The sequence below is a fragment of the Falco naumanni genome, chromosome 1 (assembly GCF_017639655.2).
Source record: "Falco naumanni isolate bFalNau1 chromosome 1, bFalNau1.pat, whole genome shotgun sequence".
NCBI classification, from domain to species: Eukaryota; Metazoa; Chordata; class Aves; order Falconiformes; family Falconidae; genus Falco; species Falco naumanni.
The window spans coordinates 51,408,775-51,422,749 of NC_054054.1; the positions used below are offsets into that span (position 1 = coordinate 51,408,775).

General features: G+C 40.4%; 1 protein-coding gene across 4 annotated transcripts in view; it reads left to right on the top strand.

The window, feature by feature from the left end:
• LOC121088053 (janus kinase and microtubule-interacting protein 1-like) overlaps positions 1–13,975 on the top strand; it is a 246,654-nt gene that overhangs the window by 190,067 nt on the left and 42,612 nt on the right. For 3 of the 4 annotated variants that reach the window (XM_040593696.1, XM_040593723.1, XM_040593707.1), the window contains exons 13-14: positions 5,923–6,165; positions 7,256–7,666. In XM_040593696.1, the coding sequence (XP_040449630.1) occupies positions 5,923–6,165; positions 7,256–7,645 (633 nt within the window). In that variant the 3' untranslated portion in view covers positions 7,646–7,666. Of the gene's footprint in view, positions 1–5,922; positions 6,166–7,255; positions 10,903–13,975 lie in introns of those variants that run through there. The other variant, XM_040593713.1, reaches the window with a different exon arrangement.

The window sequence follows — 13,975 nt, forward strand, 5'->3', positions numbered from 1 at the left end:
GTTGTCCTGATGGCTTTATTTTGCTCATTTGCACTAACTCAGGGCTTCAAATCAGTTCAGCTGAGCAGAGCAGCATGCATTTTGAGTTCTGTCATTCTTGATTATTTTCACAGCCCAGTGTTACATTCAAATGTTTCTGAGTGAGAAATAAATTTACTTGAATCATGTAGTATCTCAAGATCTTGTTCCATCAGTGTGCTCTTCACTGAGGCCAGATATACACTAGAGTAATGTTTCAAAAAGAAAGTCAATTTTCCTTCTTTTAATATTCTTTCCAAGTCCATGTAAAGAAGACTAGATTTTTAATGACTTTTCCTCACCATAAAACTGAGCACCGTGAAGCTCTTTATTTGTAATTTGGTTGAATTGAGTAATTTAGTATAATGTAATTTAATTTTAGCTTGTTTTATCCTAATAAACATATACAATTGCACAGAAGGAGTTTTATTTCAATTCTTTTTCATCCAGAGAAAAAAATCTATGTCACTGTAGTGAAAGCAAAAAGTGTGTGCAGGATGGTGAAGAAAAGCTGCCTCTCAATTTTGAGAAAAAATGGCCTTTTGGGGAGCCATAGGAATGACGATGTATGTCTAACAATGGACTTGAAATCTTTGGAGACACTAAGAAGTTAATTTCCAGGACTTTGTGATATATTTTCCTTTAAAAAAAACCAGAACTGAGAAACCATTGAAGCCCCTTGTAGTGGAGCAATAGTAAATTTGAGCAACTGAAATAATTAAAACCTTGTTTCATTTCGGTGTTTGGAAAATGAAAGGCATGTGTCTGAAGAGGACACGTCCCAGGGACAAAGGCTGCCACCAGTGGGTACACGCGGCACTCGGCTCAGTGCCACAACTGGGATTCACAAGCCCAGTGTCAGAACGAAAATATGTGGTCAGTTTGGGCCTTTTGTCATATCTCATTTTAATCATCATTTCTTAAATGCTGATTTTATTTTCTTTTTTTTTAATTGGAAAGGCCTTGGCCTTATCTTGCTTTACTTGCTGTTGTAGAATTAGTTCAAGGGCATTATTAACAGTTACTGCTTTTCTGCCTTTCCCAGTGGAAAGCACACAGGACAGCATTCATCAACTGATGTTAGACATTCATGTTCAATAAATGGCAAACAAAAAAGGGCTGAGACCGGGCTTTGCAACAGCTGCTTTGGTTGTGTTGGTCAGTGGGAAGCAAAAGATGATGCTCCAGATAACTAATAGGAAGTGTGAAAGAGGAAGCTCCAGTTTTTTCTGAATTTAGGTGTCTACTGCAGATTAAGAAACAGGCTTTTCCCAGTTTGACTAGCTTGAGCATGAGGCTGTGTCTACACTGCTTTTGATATATAAGAGAACCACACAGAGGAGCAAGTGAGCTTGGCTTGCCTTCACGTGGGCTCCTCCCAGCCAGGGCAGCTGTGCAGTATTTTGGGGGCTTTTCTCTCTCTTTTGGGGTGTGTGTGGAGAAACAGGCATATGTTCAGTCCTTTCCCTCAAATGACTGAGCCAACAGTCTCTGTCTGATTGCTGATGGCTGTAATGGGTAACACTGCTGTACTCAGGCACATCGATTTCTCTTGCACTGAAAGGCTTTGACTTGACATATTTTATATATTCTTTCCATAGTGGATCTGAAACTACTGCGACAACTCGCCCTCATTTCTCAGGGCTGAGAGGGAATTTGTGCAAGGAATATGGGGATAAATGGAAGTGGATTTTACTGCTTTTCATGGAGTCATCTTAAACCTTACGGATGGAAAGCTCCAGGCATAGAATATGTCCAGTGTAGTGATTTATTTGTTTTACAGAATAGGCAATAAATTTGGAGAATAGTATAGATTAATCCTCTTTTGTGTCAGGGAATTTCTTCTGGGATACTTTTTGGTAGAACAATGTTTTGGGATTTTTTTTTATTATTATTTTTCTATTTCTACTCATTTCTCTGCACGAAACCACTTACTGCTTTCCTGTGAATCACATTTGAAGGAAACAGGCCTGAAATAACATTCTGTGATGATCTCCTTGAAATGATTTGTGTGTGGCTGGTGAGATCAGAAGCTTTTCTGGCACTGAGGGTGGGATATGTTTCATGTTTGATGTCTGTACTTCAGACAATCACAGCCGTGGTAGTTTATCTATTTCTTTTCATAGTTAGTGGAGAGAAAGAGGAACTTACAAGGAAGCATCCTGCCCATTTTGCGTATCTGCTTGAGATAAGGTGAGAAGAGTTGTACATTTTGGACTCGTTGTTTGTGAAGGGGACCAGGAGGACATATGCCTGGGTCAGATGAGTCCCCCCCTCAGAGGGGAGGATGAATTTACCTTTGAGTTTTCAGTCTTTTGGGGACCATGATGATCAAGACCAAGGAACCTTTCAAGACAAAATTTTTTGCAGGAAGAGGCTTCTTTTTCTGAAATTACAGAAAATGTGACTTGAAACGTTGGGATTCCAAGGAGAAGAAAGGGAGGAGATGGTGCTTATTATTTGGTAATTTTTTTTAAGAAGGGTAAAATTCATTGCTGAAAGATATGTTATTTTTGACCTTCAGACACATTACTAAAAATACTGAAGGATATAATATATGGATTAAAAACAGTTAATGGCAAGTTGGTCTTTCCAGTGAAATAACTGATAAAGCTGTTCAATAATTATGTAAACAGCTGTTAGTACAGAGAGTACATACTCAAAGTTAGTGCCATTTTAAAGTAAAATTGGGTTTGGGTGACAAAAATTTAGATCTGTTTCCTGACTGCATACGTAATACAGATATTTTAACAGTACTTTTTGCTCTAATTTGTGCACAACAGCATGTGTTTGTCTACAGCAGTAAATGCAAGTAAAGTAACAGCCATGATGAAAAAAAGAAAAGCTTTAAAAAATAACCTTCCTTTATTTTTTGATAAATGTTATAATTTAGAATAAGATAAAACATGCAATTAAAAATATCCAGGTGAATTAAAACATTTTATTCTTATCTCTGGCACCACTGGGTTTTTTATTTTTGTTGGGGGGAGGTGTTGTATTTTGGTTTTAATGTCAATCCCTTATAGAACCTGGCATTATGCAAGTTTTCACTTCTGAAGCTTTGGTGGAATACCACAGTGTTTTCATTTCTTCCTAAGTGGGGTCATTTGTGGGAACTTGAGAGGAAAGCAAAAATTATCAAAGGAAAACAGAATCAATGTTGTAAAAAAAAAAAAAAAAAAAACAACAACAAAAAAAAGAAGACATTCATAGCCAGGGGTTGAGACAAAATGCAGGATTTTTGCTTAGCTACACCCACAGTGCTATAGAAAATATGATCTTTAGTGTTTCACAGTCTTATGAAACACTGAAGATGAGCCTTTTTGAGAGAATCATACCAATATTCAAATATAGCACAGACCATACTGTGAAAGCTTCATCAGTGTAGTAGCAACTACGTTTACCTACCTTTCTACTGAATTTCACTACTTTGGCTGCAGCAGAATCCATTAAACCCAAGAGCTAGAAGAGTGTGTGGGTTGAACAGTTGAAAGAAAGGCACGACCCTGCAAGGAGGTTATTTTTCTAGAAATGAAATGTGCCAGTGTCACAGTTTTGATTTGGTGCTGCAATTTCTCTAGTAGCTTTTCCAGCTCCCCAGTCTATGAGGGGGACAGTGATTTGCCTTTGCATGGGTCATTGAGCTCCAGAGCTGGTTCTGCTCCTGCTGACTTTCATCTATCACCAGGGATGCCTCTAACTGTGTTTCCTGTAGTGAGGAAATTCTCATCAAATAATTTTAGAACCCATCTCTGTATGCCTTTAGAACATTTCATGGATGCCCTCTGTAACCCCTCCGTTGCTTTCAGCCAGCTGGCATTTTTTGAGAGTGCCGGGCAGAGATACTGCACTTATAACCTTGGTTAGAAACCAAGGACTTCTGAGGCTGCCTTTGGCTTCTGTGTTTGTAGGGGAACATCCAAATGTATAGCTTTCATTTTCCAACTGATGATGCTGGGATATGAGTGGGTGTTCGTGCCATCCTACCTAAATGAACACTGTATCCAGACAGTGGCACAGCCCCCTCTGTAATCAGTGTAGATGAAGTTAGTCTTTTAGGGAAGAGCAGCAATCCCAATTGTGCCCAGAGCTGGTCAGTATGACCAGTCCTTCGGTTCCTGGGTGTCACTGTCTTGCTCCCTAGCCTGTTGTTGAGCCCAAAGTAAATGACCTAGGGGGCAGCTGCTCCTGGTGTCACAGCTGGCCAAACATGCCATATTTGCTGCTTCAATGGGACCAACAGGCAGAATTCAGCAGCATTGGTTCCCTCCTCTCCTGGTGGGGAGCCAAGAGCAGAAGATAAAATGGTACAAAAGGCAGCATTCCCTGGGGGTGTTTGGACTCCTTAAGCAGTGTACCCTGGGGGAGGGTCTGTCCTGCAGCACACTGCGTCCGGAGATGGACAGGCACAGCCCACCCTCCTGACCCCACGAGCTGAATACCAGGGTGCTGGTGTACTTCAGTATCATAAGACACGTACTTCAGGGAGCCCCTGAGCTTTGAGGTTCAGTTTACTAACAGGAGATAAGACCAATGAGCTTTTCCAGGTCTGGGTGGCTTGTACTTGTCAACAGCTGGGATTCAGCATCACCTCAAAAGCTATGGGATGGTACGGCACCACTGATACCTATATGATTTAACCCTGATGCTGGAGCTGCTCTTAAGCTGCTTGCAAGCAGCATGTTTCTCATAAAGCTCCACAGTGATCACTCCTGCAGGACAGTCAAATTTCTTTTCCTGGCAATGGCAACAACTTACACACTGCCCATTCTTCTTCGTGCCATAATAGAATTATATTTTGATGCATGAGCTTGTCAATAAATACTCACCTATTTGTGGGGTCACATCACAGCAATCTTACACCACTGCAGCATTTTAAAATCCTTTGAATTATTTTATTTTTTTTTTAAATGGACACAAATTATGTACCTAATGTTTGTTAAAGATGTGCAGAGCAAACCAAATTTTATATTAAGTAACTATTTCTGACCTGGCGTATTTATAGTATTAGCATTTTCGGAGCTTTTGCAAGAGGACTAATGGCCATGAGGTGATAACTCATGATCAAATGTATTAATTTTGGAAATAAATAAATAACTTTTAAAAGCCCACAGGCTGAAACTGTTGTTAACAGTCTCATATTTGTTTTTTTCTGTGCAATTACAAGAAAAAACGTAACACTGATCCTGTAGTTTTAATAAATTTGCATTTGTAGATAAAATACCCCTGCCCTGTGATACTCATTTATGTTCAGGGAGATCTTTTCCTCCTTGCAGATGTTATGAAAAAGTGCGTAATTAAACAACTACCATTTCTCTCTAAGTTTGGCTTCATTTGAGTGAAGATATTCAAGAATAATAACGTTTGTTCTGATGTTAAAGTTGATTTGGAGGTGAAATAAGATCAACTGAATTAATATTACTTTGGTTCAGAATAGGAGGGTCTGTGTAAAAGTTCATGCAGTTGAACTAACAGACTAAATCCATTCATCTTAACTTTCTTGAGCATTTCTAAGTAGACGAAGCTGAATTTCTTGTGTAGGATGGAGTGAGAGAATGTGTGTGAAAGAATTATGTTAGAAATTTTGAGATTCTTGAAGGGGAGACCTAGCACTAGGCAATTTTTAAAAACAGATTTTTTTTTCTACTTTTTATCTGGGTTTTCTTAATATCCAGGTGCAAATACCAGCTCTAGTTGAAGCTTAGAGATTTTGTTTTGGAGAAGAGTTGATGAATACAGGAGTCCTTTTTAGACAGATGCAGGAATGCTTCACATTTAAAATAATTGGTGTATTATCTTTTTTCTTATTTTCATAAAGGTAGTTTATTTACTTTTAATTTCTGTGAACAGCATTGGAAAACTTCATTTAGCTTGAATTTCTTGAAATGGTGTCTTCTCTTGCAGGTGCTGCCTTCTTCCACAGACCTTTCAGAGGCCAATGGGCAGCCAGAGGGTCATGAGACAAGCATCAAAGGGAACGGGATGGCTGGGTCAATACCTGCAGACTCTCAGCAAGAGGTGGATAGCATCCATAGTTCTTGCATCACTCCGAACATGTATGCTGGTTCTCCTATCAAATTAACAAGCCCAGAGAGGATCATAGCCTTGCATCGAGAACTAAGGCAAAACCATCGCAAAAATTGCCAGGTCAGTAAAAATTTTCTCATAGTTTTTAGTTTAGTGAAATCTATTAATCTCGGCACACATTTTATAGATCACATAGGTATTTGAATGATTGCTTCCAGAGATGCACAGTTGATTTTTAGTTTAAACAAGCTAACAATGATCAATGCTTAATGTTTTTCATCATACATTTTTTCCCCATTGTGTAGGAATGGCTTAGGGTTTGTAAAAATAATTAAAAGGTTATTAAGAAAGTGATTGGATGCTTAAAAAGAAAAAAAGTTGTTATGTTGCTCTTGTCCTACCTTTTTTCCTACAAGTCTTTTTTTTTTTTTCCAGTGATCCAATTATTCCTATGCCCTGAAGCTCTTTATAGTAATTTCCATTAACTGCAGGAATCCTGTTAAGAACAGAGCTGATCAATTGCAATTGCATTTGTGACAGTCTGCTGCTAAACTAAACACACAGGAGATTTTACCCTCTCTGAGAGAACATAACCTCTCCATAACTATATGAAAACGAATTTCAAGTATGCAATTACTGGAGCCAGTTAACTAGAGTAGTTACAAATACTACTCTATTGAATTCCCTTTATAATCTTGGATTAAAATAAATGTAACAAACCAAGGAAAAGCATAGTTTCTGGTTTTTGCATTAATAGTTGAAAAAATCATGCAAGATACTGAAATCTCCTTTTAGTTAAAAAATTTATTATACATTGAAATGGTGACTCAGAATTCTGATAGCATGTTAATTAGTCCAGGGGATATATGTGACATTCAAATCCAGTTTCCCAGTCATTTTCTCTATCGCAGTCGCATATAAAAAGGATCATTGAAAATATTGTCATAAAAGAAAATCATTATGGAGAGCAGAATGTAAGTAGCTCTTTGACTGACCCAACCTTTGTTAATGCAGGGAATTTTTATTGTGTATACATCACATGAGCTTTAATTAAATACCGATGAGAGTGTGACACAGGCCTACTGTACAATTATATGGGAACCTACATCTGAAATCAGCCATGGTGCATGGAGTGGCCTGTTTCCATGTAACATACAGAAACACACTGGGACGTCCAAGGTTATGTTTTCTTTCCTTCTTTCCTCCTCAGGTACCTTCGGTTGTCTCCTCCAAGTCAAATCCCAAGGCTGACTGCAACCTGCCCATGATCCACGAGGAACCCCCTTGGCCTCTGCTGTCAAGGATGAAGGATGCACTGGTGCCTCCGGAGCGTAATGCTTTCTGGGCCACGCAGGGGAGGGATCGGTTGTTGAAATGTGATGATGTATATTGGGGTCAAATCGGAAATCACCATGCAGGTGCTATTCCCCAGGGAACGAAACAGAGAAATGCTGTTATGAATAAGGCATGGCCCTCTAGAGAAAAAACAGATGGCTCAACCTCAGCTACCACAGCAAAAAGCTATTTGTCAGACGTGTTGTCAGCAAGTAATAAAGGTCGAAATCCCGTGGGGAGAAATCAGCTACACATGAAAGAATAAAACCTGCAGAAATAAAACAAGGTAAAGCATCTTAGCAATGTGATTTCCCCATTGTTACAGATGTACTAAAAACTTTGTAAAACAAAGATATTTTTCTGTTTAGCATGGTCTAGCAACTAGTTTGAGATGACTGGAGAAATTACATGAAAATAGCTGTCATAATTTCTGTGATCAAAATTTCTTTGAACATTTGAGGTCACTGAAGCCTATGGATTTTTCAGTAGCCAGGCTGCCTCCCCGTTTTTTTTCTCACTGCTTTTTTATGATTTGCTTTTCTGTTAACTGAGACTGTGAAACAATCTATTAGATAGCTGTTATATTTTATGTATAACCCATATCTTCAGTGTGTGGTGGCAAGTTCTGAAAGAACATCTGCCTCACATGACTGTTTGCTCTAGAAGTTAAGAAAATGTGGTGTCACAGACTTCCTAGAAATCCATTTTACAGAAATTGGTGGGTAGTTATGCTGTTAGTGTTTCTTCAGTGTCTTGTATTTTTTTTTTTTTGTTTTGTTTTTTTTAATAAGCTGACGTACAGCAGGATACTCAATGTATTCCTGCAGATGGTAACACCTGTAAAACAGCATGCTTCAGTTGTTACTTTTCAGTAACAAATTGCAGCTTAACTTGAGTAGTTTTACTGGATGTGTCCCTGATCGCTTCCTTCAGGTGACCACTTGGGCAGCACGAGTGCAGTAATGTCTGAGTTCAAGGGGTGGATGGTTCAGACTGCACCCTGGGCTGCCAAAGCCCTACACCTACAACAGGGAGAAGGGGATGCAGTGCCAGGCCACCTGCACTAGCACAGCTGTGGCAGTGCTTTCTCATAGTCTGGCTCAGAAATAGTTGTGTTCTGGGCTGCATGAACCTTTAATGGATCTTGGTTATGGGAGGGAGGAGAGAAGAGTGTCTGTGCCAGTACGTGTGTGTACTAACTCCAGTTGACTCTGGGAAGTTTAACTGAGCATAGTTGTAAATTCCCCAAAACACTGATTTATACTGGGATCCCACCAGAGTTAACACTTTTGGAAAACCTCTATTATTCACATCTCCCAGCTATCTTTATTTTTAATGACTTTTGTTAGAAAAGGGTGTTTTTAACACACAGTAATATGTGGTGCTGTTCCTGTGCTTTTCCTCTGCCACCATTGATTGCCCCAGCTGGTTCATAGTGCATTACTACTTTGTTTGATGCTGCTTTTTGGAAGCCAGAATCAAAATGACTGCTTTTGAAGAAACATTAATGCACACACTCACACTTTTGGGGGAAACCTGTCTCCATTTGCTCAGTAAGGTAGCAGTGCAATTGCTTACAGCAGTAACTGAATTGGTCTTCATCCGGCATGTCTTTAGTAAATACACACCAGATGCCAAAGGAAATAGCTCCTGGAAGTGATGTTTTGGAGCACTGTCTAAGCAGAGGAGACACCACTGAGGTTCCAAAATCTGGGCTTCTGCTTTCATGTGTCTTTTCTTCCTAATACCTGCCCAGCACTTCTGATAGTAGATATACCTGATACCCAGCCACCAGCTGTCTTGTCAAATGTTAAGATACTTTGATGTGCAAAACCACTCGTAAATATTTAACGTGGTAACTTTTACATTGATAAAATGATGCTTGAAGAGTTAGCACTTGCGAAAACTTTTTTGGAGCTTTATCTTGCTGACAGTGAAAAAGCCTGGTAGTTCAGTCTGGAGGTCAGATCATAATGCGTGAAGTGTGCTAATAAAATATGGGTGTTAATAATACCCTGTGATAAGAAGGTAGTAAGTCTTTGTTATCCTAGTGTAGCTATCTACTCTGTGATTGAGAGCGTAGTAACTTACCATGAAATTAAGCCTTTCTCAGTCCAGTCCCTTTCTATCAAAGGCAAGTATGGTTTATTTTAAACTATCAGTCTTCGTTTTAAGGTAATTAGGTTATTTGGCCCCATTCTTCCTTCTGCTGGAATTAATAATTTTCTGAACAAGGGCTGCAGACACACACAGGTGTAGATGGCAGACAGACATTTGCAAGCATATTACCTGCACTGAAGCACCGCAATGCAAAATGGACTCAAGCAATTCCTCAGGCAAATGGATTCTGTGCTGGCACTTTGTAGCTTTGCTTCACAAGTCAACAGATCTCAGTTAAAATCCTGCAGCTCCTTGTGTTTATAATTTGTTAAGACATTCATCCTACTAGAAAGCATCATTTATATTTGTGCAGGTGCCACAGTTGTCGTTTGGCCCACTGTTTTAGCTGCTCTTAATTTCTCTTAAGTAAAAATGTGAGATTTCAGACACTGCAGTGGTTTTCTTTAAACCTCTGTCCTACTCCATTTTTTCCCACTACTGAATGGGCAAATGAGAAGTGGTAGTCAGATTATGCCAAATAATGTGCCAGTTGATATACGAGAAGATCAGATGATGCATTGCACCAGGAAACAAGGTCCTTCAAATTCTTTAAACACAGTCATTTATAGAAACCAGCTCCAAGATGTACAGAGGCCGGATGGTTTGTATATTGGTGTCCTGCCAAGCTGAGGTCCTTTGGGATTCTGAGCTTGCTGAGTGACTCATACAGAATAATTAATATTGCCCTGTATTCTGTAAATGGTTTAGGGTTTTATGAAATTGAGGGTGATCAGTAGCAATGTGCTTACAGCACGCATCTGAACAGTTGACTTGTGTTGAGTCACCTGTGATCTGCTGTTTGTCATCCATCGACCCACCCAAGTCAAGCACATTAACCATACTTGACTGAACAGTCAGGACACTTGGAAGGAGGCTGGATGGCAGCATGCTTCCTACCAACAGATGTCACTGAGCCTGCTTCCCATGCAGACTCTTCTGCTTACAAAGAACAGCACAGAAAACTCTTAGCTAGGATCGATAGTTCACATCAAGTGAGTGTTTATTAATGTATTCAGGCAATATTTGCCCAGTTCTTATTTTCTGTACTTGAACTCTCCAGTACTAAAGTCAAAATATCTCATTTTAGCAGCAAAGTAATCTCTGTTCCCTCTAGTTTTAACAGAAGTATTCCTCAGAAATAGAATATAAGTGCAATGCATGGAATTAGAAATCTGAAATGGTACCATAGTGCTTTTTAAAGGCCATGTGAAAAATAAATTTCAAAAAGGAAACTTAGTGTATCTGAGCCTACAAATACATGGTAAAGTAGTTTGTACCCTCTTTGTAGGGAGGAACTGAAATCTGACAATCAGAAACCACTGAAAGGAATAGCCATTCTCGTATGACAGGTAAAAAAAAAGGGGGGGGGGGGGGGGGGGGGAAGGAAAAAGGAATTCATCGCTTTCTCCCAACACTGAACAAGCAGGTTTATGGAATCAAAAAAACCTAATAATTCTCCTGCACTTGTGCTTCATCTATTTTGCTTTCCCCTGGTAGGAGAGGGAACCTACTGCCAGTTTTTATGTTCAGATGAAAAGAAACAGAATACCTACAATGACACAATGACACATCATGTGTATTTTAAAGAAAGTTCTCTTTAGTCAATGCAATTCTTGTATTAGATGACTACTTCTATTCCTCTTATTTTTCAGGAAAACAGCATCCATAATATTTAAAAAAATAATAAATTACTCTGTATTTTGTCTACACTCACCTGTGCATGCAGTCTTACTTAACTACCAAAAATTCATTATAGAGGTTCAAAAGGTAAAGTCTGTTGCCAGTTACATTTTAGAAACATCTAAACAGACATGGTTTGGTCATAATTGGTGGAAGGGTCTGCATCCCTCTTTGAGAACTGGTCTGCTAGAGAAGGCCTGAAAGGCGCTGGAAACTAGGGAAGAAATCAGGACTCAGTGTCTTTAAAGTAAGCGCCGATGTCTGCTCTAGTTTCTCCTGGAGATTAAACATTTGTAGAAACTGCAGGCTCTGGAAGCCTGCCACTCCCCATCTATTGCTTATCTTGTGCTGTGAAAAGCTTTTGTGCACAATAGGGATTTGAGGATCAGATCTGATGCTCAGCCCATGCTAACTTGGTACCCTACTCAGGACTGATACTTGTATGGGTCAGAACAAAAACAAGTTGCCCATGGTTAAACATTCTGTAGTCCTTAATAAATTGTGTTTCTATTTTTTGGGTAGCAATTCTGATTTGTAAAAGCACTAATATCTTCTTAGTAGCAGCCTTTTCATTTAGCCCTTAAGCTGATGGATATTAAAGCTCCTAATTAAAACCAGATAATGCATGAAAGATTTCTACAGTGCAGACCTTCCTCTTAAGGCCCGATTAAACGAAGAAACTCCCACATCTGTTTGTACAACTATATTCTCAGCAGGTCAGGCAGCTGGTAGCATGGATTTAAGTCCATCTTTCTTGCATGAGCTTTTTCTTGGGAATAAAGAGAACACGAAAGGCTAGGACAGAAAATGGAGTATTTCAGAACCTTTGGCCTGTTACATTTAGCTAGGAATATTGTCTTTCCGCAATCTGGGGCTCTGATCCTGTCAGTCAGGATAATGGTGAACCCTAGAATAATGTGTTCATTTACATATGAATATGTACATATTGTTTATGTGCATACACATATATCTATATATTATTGCATGGGGCTGACATAAATAAAGGTAGGATAAAATAATGGGGAGAAGTCCTTTTCCACAGATCTTTCTCTCTCTTCTCCCCTTCCCCCTTTCATTTTTCCTCTCTCTGTTGGGATTTGCTAATAGCGGTAGGGACATGAGAAGAGGCTGATTTGTTTATTTTTTTTAAATTATTATTTTAAAGAGTGAATTTCAACCTTAAGTTAAGAGGAAATAAGACTATGCAGTGGAAGTTCTGGTTGAACCTTGACTCTACTGCAGGTTAAAATCCAGGTGTGTATCAATCTATCTTCCCTCTCCCAAATGCATCAGTTTCCATGGGAAGGCAGCTCACTCGCACGCTCTGCCTGCCAGCCCGAGTGTAGATGGGACCAGGGCAAGGGGGGGCACTCACCCTGGAGCACCTTAGCTCCCATTGCCTCTTTTGCTGCTGAAAGAAGGGATTAAAAAAGATCTGTGGTTGTATAAAATATTCTCAGTACATTTTTGCCTTGCTTTTTTATGCATAAACTATTGCACCTTTACTGGTTTGGAGTTAGGCAGCAGGGAAAATACCAGGTTCCCACCGTGGAAGCTAGGCTGCCTTGTGCCCGTGTTGAAGATCTCTCGAACATGTAGCCACTATCCTATTCCATGCAATACAACCTGTCTGCGTTTGGAAAGCTCAGTGCTGTGTGGAAAGTCCTGGAGAGAACATGTTATGGCTGGTGAAGTAAGCAGCCCTTAAAAAGAAGGGGGCTGGGGACGGGTAGGAAAAAAGAGCTGGAGGATCCCATTACAGATGATGGGTCAGGTTCACCAGGGTGCCACAGCAGCTCGGTTTCAGTCTGGTGATCCAGTGCAGCTGGCTTCCCAGGCACTGAAACAGAAATGCCCAAGCCATTAGTGAATCAGGTCAAGTATCTAAGGATGGAGAGAGAGTTCTTTTTGTGGTGGGTTACTGGGAATATTTCATTGACAGTTACTCAGAAATTAAGATGTTATCTGTTCTGCATAGCCACTGAATTTTTGGTCACAGTGTGAGAACGTGGGGCGGAGTAAAGGGGAATTTCAGCAAAGGATTCCTCAAAGATCACTTGGGTCAGACTTGTAGTAATTGTATTTGGACAAGAGTGAGAAGCTTTCAAGCGCGCAGCCTTTCAGCATATGGCTGTCTGGCAAAGCCTTCTTCAAGTGAGAAGTTCCTGGAGCACATTATCGATTTTTGTAACAGGGCTCCGAGGCTGAAAGTTGCGAGCTGTTCTTTCTCACCCTTAGTGAAAGCCGCAGCTAAAAAGGGAGGATGTGGCCGTCTCTCGTTGCCCTCCCTTGCCCCCACCATCTGCTGGGTGCTGCCTCTCTGCTTTCCCATCTGTGGGCTGGGGACTCTGTCTCCCAGCAGCTGCATCTTTGTTTCCAGCTGGCTGCAGACAGGTCCTGCTGGTGAGCGGGCTTTAGCATCTTGGGGTGAGGGTGCCAGGCTGGAGAGTACCCCTCATTTGTGGCTGTGCAGGGAGCTCTGCCTGGGGGGCATAGGGCTGCTCTTGTCTCTCAGAGGAGCTGGTTTGTAGGAGAAACTGCACACCCTCATGTGGCTGCTCTGTGGAGGCAAGGGGCTGCAGTCTGCTCATCTCTGCCACCCTTACAATTCCACATGCCTTTTCGGTGCCAAGATGCTGTGGCTTCCGAATGAACAGTTAGTTAGAGATCTTGTGTGGATGGTGGATCTTTTGCAAGTGGCTGTTTATCGATGAGCAGACAGGTTGTCTGATGTACGTGAGCTGGGCAGAAATAA